This window comes from Rousettus aegyptiacus, unplaced genomic scaffold (assembly GCF_014176215.1).
Source record: "Rousettus aegyptiacus isolate mRouAeg1 unplaced genomic scaffold, mRouAeg1.p scaffold_m13_p_12, whole genome shotgun sequence".
Lineage (NCBI taxonomy): Eukaryota > Metazoa > Chordata > Mammalia > Chiroptera > Pteropodidae > Rousettus > Rousettus aegyptiacus.
Window position 1 is genome coordinate 361,259 of NW_023416287.1, and position 9,472 is coordinate 370,730.

The 9,472-nt window shown below is 68.1% G+C and overlaps 2 protein-coding genes across 5 annotated transcripts; one reads left to right on the plus strand and one right to left on the minus strand.

The window, feature by feature from the left end:
* Positions 1–64: 64 nt before the first annotated feature.
* Positions 65–7,398, plus strand: ARFRP1 (ADP ribosylation factor related protein 1). Of its 4 annotated transcripts, none has more exons than XM_016146307.2 (8): positions 65–219; positions 889–987; positions 1,224–1,311; positions 1,459–1,541; positions 4,475–4,556; positions 4,762–4,832; positions 5,406–5,506; positions 7,228–7,398. In XM_016146307.2, exons 2-8 carry the CDS (start codon positions 895–897, stop codon positions 7,343–7,345), a joined length of 636 nt encoding a protein of 211 aa, XP_016001793.2. In that variant the 5' UTR covers positions 65–219; positions 889–894; the 3' UTR covers positions 7,346–7,398. The 4 variants fall into 4 exon arrangements, with proteins under 4 accessions (XP_016001793.2, XP_016001804.1, XP_036085057.1 ...); XM_016146318.2 differs by lacking the exon at positions 7,228–7,398 and adding an exon at positions 5,574–5,716 and having other exon boundaries at positions 66–219; XM_036229164.1 differs by having other exon boundaries at positions 67–219; positions 894–987.
* TNFRSF6B (TNF receptor superfamily member 6b) lies at positions 6,366–9,347 on the minus strand. Its single transcript, XM_036229158.1, has 3 exons — positions 8,499–9,347; positions 8,195–8,398; positions 6,366–7,735 (listed from the first exon to the last, which is right to left on the minus strand). Exons 1-3 carry the CDS (start codon positions 8,914–8,916, stop codon positions 7,446–7,448), a joined length of 912 nt encoding a protein of 303 aa, XP_036085051.1. The 5' UTR covers positions 8,917–9,347; the 3' UTR covers positions 6,366–7,445.
* Between the last annotated feature and the right edge of the window lie 125 nt (positions 9,348–9,472).

Here is a 9,472-nt window from a genome sequence, read left to right on the forward strand (position 1 = left end):
GGGCGCCGCCCTCGTCGGCTAGAGCGGCCCGGCGCCCGGCTTCCGCCCTCGCCGCCGACCCGCACTTCCTCCCGAGCGCCGCGGCCGCCGGAAGTGCCCGCTGCGGGGGCCCCAGGGACGGCTCCGGTCCTCCCGGGGCGGCCGGCCGTGTCCCGTCGGGCGCCGCGCGGGGTCAGCGAAGTCAGGCGCGCAGCGGCTCCGCGGCCCCGGCTGGCGCAGGTGGGCAGGGGCAGGGTCGCCGCCTCCCGAGCGGGCGGAGCGGGTGCCGGGCCCGAGGGCGCGGCGGCCGGCCTGGAGCAGCCCCCGGCGGCGGGGCCCAGAGCCCCGGAACCCGGCGTCAGGGCGGGGCGTCGGGCCCGGGGCCTCCCGCCGCCGCCCGTCCGCGCCGCCTGCCAGCTGCACGGCCGCCCCGGGGCTGCGGTCGACGCGCCACCACGCGCACCCCCGGCTCGGAGGAGCGGATGGCCCCGCTTAACGCTTGCAGGAGTCCTGCGGGTTTACCGGGCGCCTGCGGTGTGCCGGGCCGCGCGCCGCCCCCGAGGGGCGCGACCGAATGTGGGAGAAGGCTCGGTGGCCCGGGCTGCACCCGAGGGAGGGCCGAGGCGGAGTGCGGCGGCCGGGGGTCGGTGCCGAGGCGGGGGAGGACGAGGCCTGATCTGCAGGCTGGGCGCAGAGTGCTCGCGGCAGGGGGGTGGAGCGAGGAAACCAGGGTGTTCTTGGACAGCTGGTGGCCGGGGTGGGGGTGGGAGGGAGAGGATATGTGGGGGACAGTGGGCGGGACTTACTGAGGGACTTGGTGAGACACACGAGAGTGACGGTTACTGCCATGGCATGGCCCCGTGGGAGCCGGGCTGGTCAGATCTGCGGTGACCCTGCTTTCCGGCCCAGGGCAGGATGTACACGCTGCTGTCCGGGCTGTATAAGTACATGTTCCGGAAAGACGAGTACTGCGTCCTGATTCTGGGCCTGGACAATGCTGGAAAGACGGTAGGCGGCTGCCCCTGCCCCTGTACCCGGGTCCTCGGGGTTTCTCCCTTTAGGTCCCTGGTCACTGCCCAGAAAGTATCCAAACCCCATTTAAGGCCATGGGACAGTCGCCACCAACTGCTTTAAGAGCGAAACGTTCTGTTCTGCTTTATTTTAAAGGGATAGACCCGAGGGGGGACATTTGGGGCAAAGACTTGAAACCAGCCTAGGCCGTCTCTTGCCCGTCTCCCCCTCAGACCTTTCTGGAGCAGTCGAAAACCCGCTTCAACAAGAACTACAAGGCCATGAGTTTCTCCAAGATCACCACCACCGTGGGTCTAAACAGTAAGGGAGTCCCCAAGAGCTGTGGGTTTTGGGGGGCAGACCCCTGAGGTCGTGTGTGGTCGGCAGGCAGCTGGCCCCTGGTCCGGGAGCACTCGGGGGCCCTGTGTGGGCGCAGGGCCGCAGCCTCACCCGCCGCCCTCTCCGCAGTCGGCACGGTGGACGTGGGGCAGGCTCGGCTCATGTTCTGGGACCTCGGTGGGCAGGAAGAGCTGCAGTCTCTGTGGGACAAGGTGAGACCGGCGCCCCGCGCCGCTCCCCCGCGCGTCGTCTCTGCCCCGCGGGCGCTCCCTCCCTTGCCTGCGAGGTTTCCCGCTCAGCGGTCCTTGCGGGCGGCAGCCTCTCCGCAGCCCCATCCTGGTTCCGAGTCACTCTCCTGAGACTGAGGACGCGTGGTCCTTCTGAATTAGCGATCTTGTTGCCAGTGAACAAAGCTGGCGGGGAGCCAGCCGTGGGGCAGGCTCGGTGCCGGCGTGGTGCCAGCTTTGCCCCTGCTCTCCGTTCTCGCTCTCCTCTGTGTTGCCCCTTCCCCATCAGGGAGTGACGGCCTCAGAGGCCCACAGCAGCGACCTCCTCCTTCGACGTCGTTTGGCCATTTCTGAGGGTCCCGTGTGGTGCTCTCGCCCCCGCCCCCCAAAGGCCGGGGCGGTCCGCAGCTCAGTCCGTGCCAGGCGCGGGGCCCAGCAGTGCGCGGGCCAGACGCAGCCACTCCCCTTGGCAGCCCCTCCCGCTGGACCGGCGTTTGGGTTTGGGGCAGTCGACGCGGGCTGCAGGCCTGTTCCCGACACACTGGTTGTCCGGGTGTTTACAGCCGAGTGTCAGGGCTCTGAGTTCTGGTTTGATCCCAGCAGCAGGCACCCAGTCACCCTGTTCTGTCCCTGCCAAAGTGCTCCGTATCTTTAAGTTTTAGTGAGGCGGAGCCAAGCAGCCAGGGCCTCCCCGTCTGAACCCCCATCCTGTGGGGAGTGGAGCAGACCGGCACGTCATGGGCCAGGGCTTCGGAGCTGATGCTGTGGAGGTTGGGGCGCAAGATGCGTGTTGGGGATCAGCACCTGGGATGAGCGTGGGAAGGCCGCAGGTCTAGGCAGGCACGGGGAGACCCCATGGGCAGTGGCACGGGTGCCCGTCCCACGGTGGGGCCCGTAGGGAGAACTGGGGAATTGCTCCTGACAGCCACCCCCATCGGCCAGGCTGGCCAGGATGCCACACCACCTGGCGCGCCATTACAGGGAGCTGCCCTGGGCAGCTGTGACTCTCCGTGGGTTCTGCAGGAGCCAACAAGGGGCTGTCCATCAACATGCCGCCCACCACTGGCAGCATGCCTTGGTGGGTGACCAGTCCCTCTTGTACCCATGCCTCTGCTTTTGGGAACGGCTCCTCCAAGACTCAGGATCTCCTGAGGGGAGCTGGACCCTGGGGACCGCGGGCTGGCCCTACAGCTGCCTGTGCTGCCCCCTAGCGACCACTCCTGCCGGTGTCGTGAGCCCCTGATCGCCAAGCCCACCTCTGGTGTGCCCTGGCTCCCTCGGGTTCTCCCTGGCCCCGCGGTGGGATGGGCACCCCTCCCGCTGCCCATGGGGTCAGTTACCCTTGCCAGCATGCCCAGGAGGTAGCCAGGGTTTGTGACTTGGGTTTCCTGCTGTGCCCTGGTGAGTAGGTGCTGTGGTGGTGACCACAGCCCCAACCCTACCAAGGCCAGAGCTGTGGGACTGGATGGCAGAGTCCCCTGGGGGTCACTTGAGGGATAGATATGGGGCTCCCGACCGCTTCCGAGTTCCAGACTCAGGACATGTCTTTCCACGTAAATGGGGCCACTTGGCATTCAGCCACAGGAGGACGCCTGGCTTCTGTCTCTCCAGCCACACCCGTGAGACTGCCAGCGTGTGCCCCCACCCCAGAAGCCGTGCTCGGGCGCTGCTCTCTCTCCGCTGGGTTTGTAGGATTTCCCACATGGTCACACGGGGTCCAGGGCGTGGTGTGTGCCGTGGGCTCAGTGCAGCCTGTTGTGCCCCAGGTCCTGCGCATGCTCAGCCCCAGACATGTTGCTCCTGTCACTGCTACCATGGCTGGGCATCACCAGGGCCCAGTCACACAGACAGCAAAGTCCTCTGCCATCCCTGGGCTACCGGATGATTCTCACTGGGCTGCAAACTCCAAGTGTCCCTTTCTGCCTGGAGACCTCCATTGGAGGGCCTGCCAGTCCCCAGGCACTGGCAGTAAGACGGCCAGCCTGCGGCCAGGGTCCCCGTGCGGCCAGCCTGCGGCCCTCGTGTCGCCCAGCACAAGGGCCAGAGGGGTCCCTGCTTGTGAGACTGGCGGCCTGCAAAGCCCAGGGCCGTCTTCTACGTAGCAAGTGCAAACACAAAAGTTCGTTTTAGATTGGGGTGGGGGTCGACCCAAGCGTGCTCCAGGGCGTCCTTAGCTCACCGACCGCGGGGTCGCCGGCAGCGGAGCATCTGGCTGTGCCAGGTCTTGGCCTGTGACCGACGGGAAGGCTGGGGCGGAGTGGCAGAGCTTCCGTCTGCTCCCGTGGGCGGGGACGCTGGCTCTGCGCCGGTCGGGCTGCTGGCTGCAGAAGGGGCCTTGCCAGGCTGGCCGTGTCCCTCGTGTCCCGGGCCCAGTGGGTCCGTCTGTCCTTCCCCAGGGCGCAGCTCCACGTGCCCCACTAGCGCCCCACTCGTAGGATTTGGCCCTGAAAGCTGTGGAGGTTCCACGGTGCAGCGACCCGCCCTCGCCGCCCTCCCGGCTCCAGCCCAGGCGCAGGGCTCCGTCCTTGGCCCTGCCTCTTGCACAGGGGACACAGCTGCTTAGAGGGTGGCACGAGCCTGGCCCCTCGGGGGCCTTTCTGTGGCTGCTGTGGGCGTTGGCACGAGGCCGTACTGACACTCTCCTCCCTCACCTGGTCTGCACCAGGCAGCTTGGACTGCTGCAGCCCCAAGGCCCCATCCGTCCCCTTGGGCCACCATCAGGCACGCCCAGGCAGAGGGCTGGGGAGGGGCCTACCCCGGCCAAGGTCAGCACGCCCACCCTGGAGGGTTTGGGGCACACCTGCACTCCGCCCGGCCTCCCCATCCTCAGGAAGGACCCAGGAGGGTCTCGCAGCCGGGGGCCGCCCCTGGGTGGCCAGGTGCCCAGGGCTCAGCCCCCTTTTGCCCGCTTCCCCCAGTACTATGCCGAGTGCCACGGCGTCATCTACGTCATCGATTCCACCGACGAAGAGAGACTGGCGGAGTCCAAGCGAGCCTTCGGTGGGTGCGGCTCGGCCAGGGCGGGGGCTGAGGGGCTGTCCAGGTTCCGTCTGCACATCCCACGTGTCCAGAGCCAGGCCCGCACCGGTCACAGGGGCGCTGGCCACAGGGGAGCGTGTGCAGCCTGTGGAGAGGGTGGCCGGAGTGCGGGAGCCTGGGGCGGGCAGACGGAGGGGGTTTACTGCCGCCTGTTCACCCGTTCCAGAGAAGATGGTCACGAGCGAAGCCCTGGGTGGCGTCCCCATCCTTGTGCTGGCCAACAAGCAGGATGTTGAGGTGAGCGTGCCCTGTTGCCAGGGGGACGGGTATCTGCTCCAGGAAGGGCTCCCTTTGTGGGACACCCCAAGCCGTGTGGGGTGCAGTGCCCTCCAGAGGCCTGCAGTGCAGGGCGCCTTCTGTCCACTGGGGGGCGGCCGTGCCTTGTCTCAGCTGCTTGCGGCCGGAGCCTCTGCAGAGACCGAGGTAGCAGCTCTGGAGAAAAAAAGAGGGACCCTGGGGCTCGGGGGGGATCAACACTGACCCTGACCTGTCTGCTGCCAACCCCAGCCCCCGAGACTTGGCAGGCAGTCTGGGGAGGGGCACCAGTGCTGTTCCCGGGACCCCAGGTGGCCAGACCCCAGGCCCTGTCTTGGTGACTGTCCCCATGGATGGACTCTGCACAGGACGGTGGCCTGTGTTTGGGGTGTGTGTTGTGGCTGTAGGTATCCTGGGGGCCATTCACTCTCCGAGGCCACTCACCCGTGGGACTGCTCCTGGGCAGAGAAGCCGTGGTGGCCCCCACTGCTTCCCACCCTAGGGCCAGGGAAGAGCCTTGGGGGACGGGCCTGCTCACAGCCTCGCCTCCCCCAGACTTGCCTGTCCATCCCCGACATCAAGACGGCGTTCAGCGACTGCACCGCCAAGATCGGCAGACGAGACTGCCTGACCCAGGCCTGCTCGGCCCTCACCGGGTGAGTGGGGCCCCTATCCCGTGGCCGGGGGGCCGGACGGCCCTCCCTTACCCCACTGTCTCCGCAGCCAAGGGGTGCGTGAGGGCATCGAGTGGATGGTGAAGTGCGTCGTGCGGAACGTGCACCGGCCGCCGCGGCAGAGGGACATCACGTAGGCACGGCCGGCGCCCCAGCTCGTGCCCGCTGCTCCTGCGGGGCCCACGGGCGCTCTGCCCCCTCCCAGCCCCGTCCTGGGGTGGGCCTGGCTTCGTGTCTGGGCCTTTTTGTTTGCTTTACTTTCTAAGACAGACTTCTTTCTGCACCCGTAGGCTTCTGCCTAGGGAATGGGGGCTGGGCGACCTGCAGCCACGCCAGGCTAGGACCCGCCCAGGGCCCACTTTGGGGCCTGGGAAGAAAGCCTCAGTGCTGGCCTGCCCGCCAGCCGGGATGGGGCCCAAGGGTTCTGGGTAGGAAGCGGGGTTTTCCAGACCTTGCAGTTTGCCACGGATAGGAGGGGCTCTGGCTGCCCTTGGCCTCTACCCCCTCTGATTCTGGAGGGGGCTGGGCGCTGGGGTCACCATGCGGGAAACCTGGCCCACACCCCCAGAGGCTAGTAGGATTTGGGTTCTGATGCAGTCTCAGGGTGGGGTGGGGGAGATCTGCCAGGGAAGCCATGTCTCCCTTCCCAGTGGCCCATGGGCCCAACATCACATTCTGATCCCCAGTAAGGACAGAAAAGTGGGAGGTCATGCTGGGAGCAGGCATACCTCTGAGCATAACAGTCACCCACCTGTGGCAAGCGTGGTTGCCAGCTGGGGTGTGCCAGTGGGGGTGCGTGGCCTGGGCGTGGATGGGGGTGTTGGGGGGGGGGGCCTTCCAGGCCCGCGCTCAGCAGCTGCCCTCCCTGTGAAGCTAGTCGAGATCTTCCCCACATGGCTCATGTGGGAGCCGGCCACTCCCAGCCCACCTGGCTGCAGGTAGCACGAGCAAAATAAAGGTGGTCTGCGCAGCTCCCGTCCCTTGTCCCTCCAAGTGGCCAGGCAGGGCTGTGGGCTGTGTGTGGTGACCAGAGCACAAGGGGCTCTAGGCTGGAGCCATGGCCTGTCGAGCACTGTCTGCTTTCATGGGACCGGCCTGGCCACAGCCAGGCCTGGTGGCTTCATGTTCTCAGGTCAGGCCCTTCCAGGCTGCCTGCCCTCCCCCACGGGGGCCTGAGAGGGGCTGCTGGGAAAGGATGAGTCAGGGGAGGGGTGGGGACCCAGCTGCAGGTGGGTGACTCATGGGCTATCATCAGGTCCTATCCCTCCCGTGGGGCCCCTCATGGGGTCAGATGGGGTTCCTGGGCCTGTGGGGAGGGCAGCCAGGCTGGGGCTGGGCGTCCCCTCCTCCTCTCCCCTGGCACTGGAGCAGCCTTGTTTCCCCAGAAAGCCCAGCAGGAGGGCTTTGGCCAGTCCCTCCTGGGAAGTCCCCTGCCGGTGGGGGGATGGGCGGAATGCAGAAGGCAGGCAGGGGAGGGGCATGGGCCAGTCCGCCGGGTCCTGTTCCACAAGGGAACCGCTGGCCTTGGTGTGACTCCTGGGTACCGCCCCACATCGAGCTGTTCCCTGGCTGGCCCTCACCCACCCTCCACACTGTCCTGACCACTGCGAGCTCCATGGGGCTCCCGCTGTGCCCCACGGCAGGATGGGGCACAACCGCCGCCCCCTGGCCACCCCCGTCCTCCCACTGAGGCTCTGTCCTAGGGCCTGGGGGAGACCCGAGGACTCAGGAAGCCGCAGTGGTGCCCAGGTGTTTCCCCGGCAGGTGTCCCCACCAGTCTTTGAGCCGACACGACGCAGCTGTCTGCAACCAGTTTTGTAATAAACCGGCTTTATAAAAAATAAACTTCCTTGGCACGAGGGAGCCAGTCAGTAGCCTCCTCTGGTCCAGTCGGCTGGTTAGTGACATAAATAGGGGAGGCTCAGCGGCGGGCTGGGAGGAAGTGCTCGCGGACAGCGCGCTCCAGCCCGGGCAGCCTGGCCAGGTGCAGCGCGCGCAGCAGCTCCGCCGCCAGCGCCCCCGGCCGCGCCTGCCGGAGCTCGGTGAGCTGCTGCCACAGCCTCAGCTGTAGGGCAGAGCGGCTCTCCCTTGGCAGTGGCAGGCTCTGTGTCCCTGGGCCCCCGAGGGCCTGCTGCAGCCGCAGGAGCTTCCTGAGGGCGACGTCCTGGAAAGCCACGAAGTCGACGAGGGCGCGCTCACACTCCTCCGTCTCTGCAAAGGGTCCGGGAGAGGGCTGCTGGGGCTCAGCGGACACGGCCACCCGCCCCCGCCCCCGCCCCCGCCGGGGCTTCCTGGGCCCCGGAGGCCATGCAGTGAAGGGGAGAACGCCCCGTGCTGACCCCTGGGAGTGGCCTGCCAGATTTCGCCAGCTCCGGGGAGAGATGCGGCACTCCTGCAATCTGCCACTTCACTGCTGTGGCCTCGGGCACGTTGTTTAAGTTCTCGGGTTTCAGTTTCCCAATATCCGGGTGCAGGCTAGGTAGTAAGTTCTCGGCACAGGGCACTCGTGAGCGCCACCTCACCCCCGGGGCTACCAGTGGGGCTCAGGGTCCCCCTCGCCCCACAACACTTCCGCAGGCCCTGCCCGGGTGCCCGCGAAAGCCCGGACTCAGGCCTGAGAGCAGAGGCGGACACAGGCTGATCCCATCAGCCCCCCCGGCTCCACCTCACCTGGGCCCCCCGGCCCGGGCCTGCTGAGCGGGAAGCCCCGGCAGCTGGTGCACAGGGCGTCGTGGGAGGAGGAGCCGGGCACGTTGAGGGCCAGGCCCAGCGCTGTGCAGTTGCGGTGGGGCTGGCACCGCTCTGAGCTGGAGCTGCTGGCGGAGAAGGTGCCCGGGGGACACGGCTGGCACTGCGTGTTCTGGCTGGGGGTGCCTGGGGACGATGGAGAGGATGGGGTCAAGGGGAGTTGGGTGTCGTCAGCAGCGGCTGGAGTCCCAGCCCAGGGCTGCCGCCCAGGGGGACCGACACCCACCAGGGGCGACCACGCCGGCGCCAGGCGGGCAGGGCGCGTGCTCTAGGCAGAAGCCGGCGTGCGCGAAGTGGCCAGCGCGGCAGCGGCAGGCGCGGTTGCGGGTGGCGGTGCAGGGCTGCGCCTCCTCCTCGCGCTCCCCGCAGATGACGTTGCAGTAGCGGCAGCGCTCCAGGTAGTTCCAGAACTGCGTGTAGTGGCGCTGCGGGCACGCGCTGCACGCGGTGGGGCTGTCCCGGCCACAGGGCCGCTGCACGAAGGTGCCCGGGGGGCACTGGCTGCACACCAGCCACTCCCGCGTGTCCCTGTCCCGCCACCGGTAGGTGGGCGCGCCCGCTGTCGTCCCACGAACAGCCAGGGCCAGGAGCAGGGCAGGCAGCGCCCACGGCGGGGCCAGGGGCGGCCTCTCCGGCGCCCTCATGCTCCTTCCTGGAGCGGGGTCGGTCCCCTAGCCTCAGCGGAGACGCCCGACCCCGCTGCAGCCTCGCCCCACCCGCCTGGGCGCTTGCCCTGACCGCCCTACCTGCGACCGGCCGCCAACGCGCATGCTCGGCTCCAGCCCAGCCGCCTCCTATATGCGCCTCCCTGCCACGCCCCAGGGGAGGGGCCGACGACTTCCAGGGGGCCATGCTCTGACCTGGCTTGGGAAGCGTCACAGTCCCCTCCCGACCTGGCAGCAGCCGTCCTGCACCCATGCCCAGTGCCCGGCGCAGTCCCGTGACGGCCCCCCCCAGCGCCAGGGGCAGCTCGGGGACCCGGGGACGAGCCCAGGCGGGGCGGGGGGTGGGGGTGGGGCGGGCAGACTCCTTTCCCTCTGGCGTCTGTCAACACAGCTTCCTGTCCAGCTGCGATGACAGAGGCTGAACCAAGTTGAGGCGAGGGGCTCAGGGTGCCCTCTCGTGGGACAAGGTGAAAGGGGGAGCCTGCACAGGCACCCCGTCCTTCCCTCCTGGCCCCATCAAGCCCTACTACCAAGC

Excerpts from the sequence above, each read along its gene's own strand:
- ARFRP1 (XM_016146307.2), top strand. The coding sequence starts at position 895 with ATGTACACGCTGCTGTCCGGGCTGTATAAGTACATGTTCCGGAAAGAC. Across the intron at positions 1,312-1,458 it reads CACCACCGTGGGTCTAAACA|TCGGCACGGTGGACGTGGGG; the intron begins GTAAGGGAGTCC and ends CCCTCTCCGCAG. Across the intron at positions 1,542-4,474 it reads TGCAGTCTCTGTGGGACAAG|TACTATGCCGAGTGCCACGG; the intron begins GTGAGACCGGCG and ends CGCTTCCCCCAG.
- TNFRSF6B (XM_036229158.1), bottom strand. The coding sequence starts at position 8,916 with ATGAGGGCGCCGGAGAGGCCGCCCCTGGCCCCGCCGTGGGCGCTGCCT. Across the intron at positions 8,399-8,498 it reads CGCCGGCGTGGTCGCCCCTG|GCACCCCCAGCCAGAACACG; the intron begins GTGGGTGTCGGT and ends CATCGTCCCCAG. Across the intron at positions 7,736-8,194 it reads GCCCGGGCCGGGGGGCCCAG|AGACGGAGGAGTGTGAGCGC; the intron begins GTGAGGTGGAGC and ends GACCCTTTGCAG.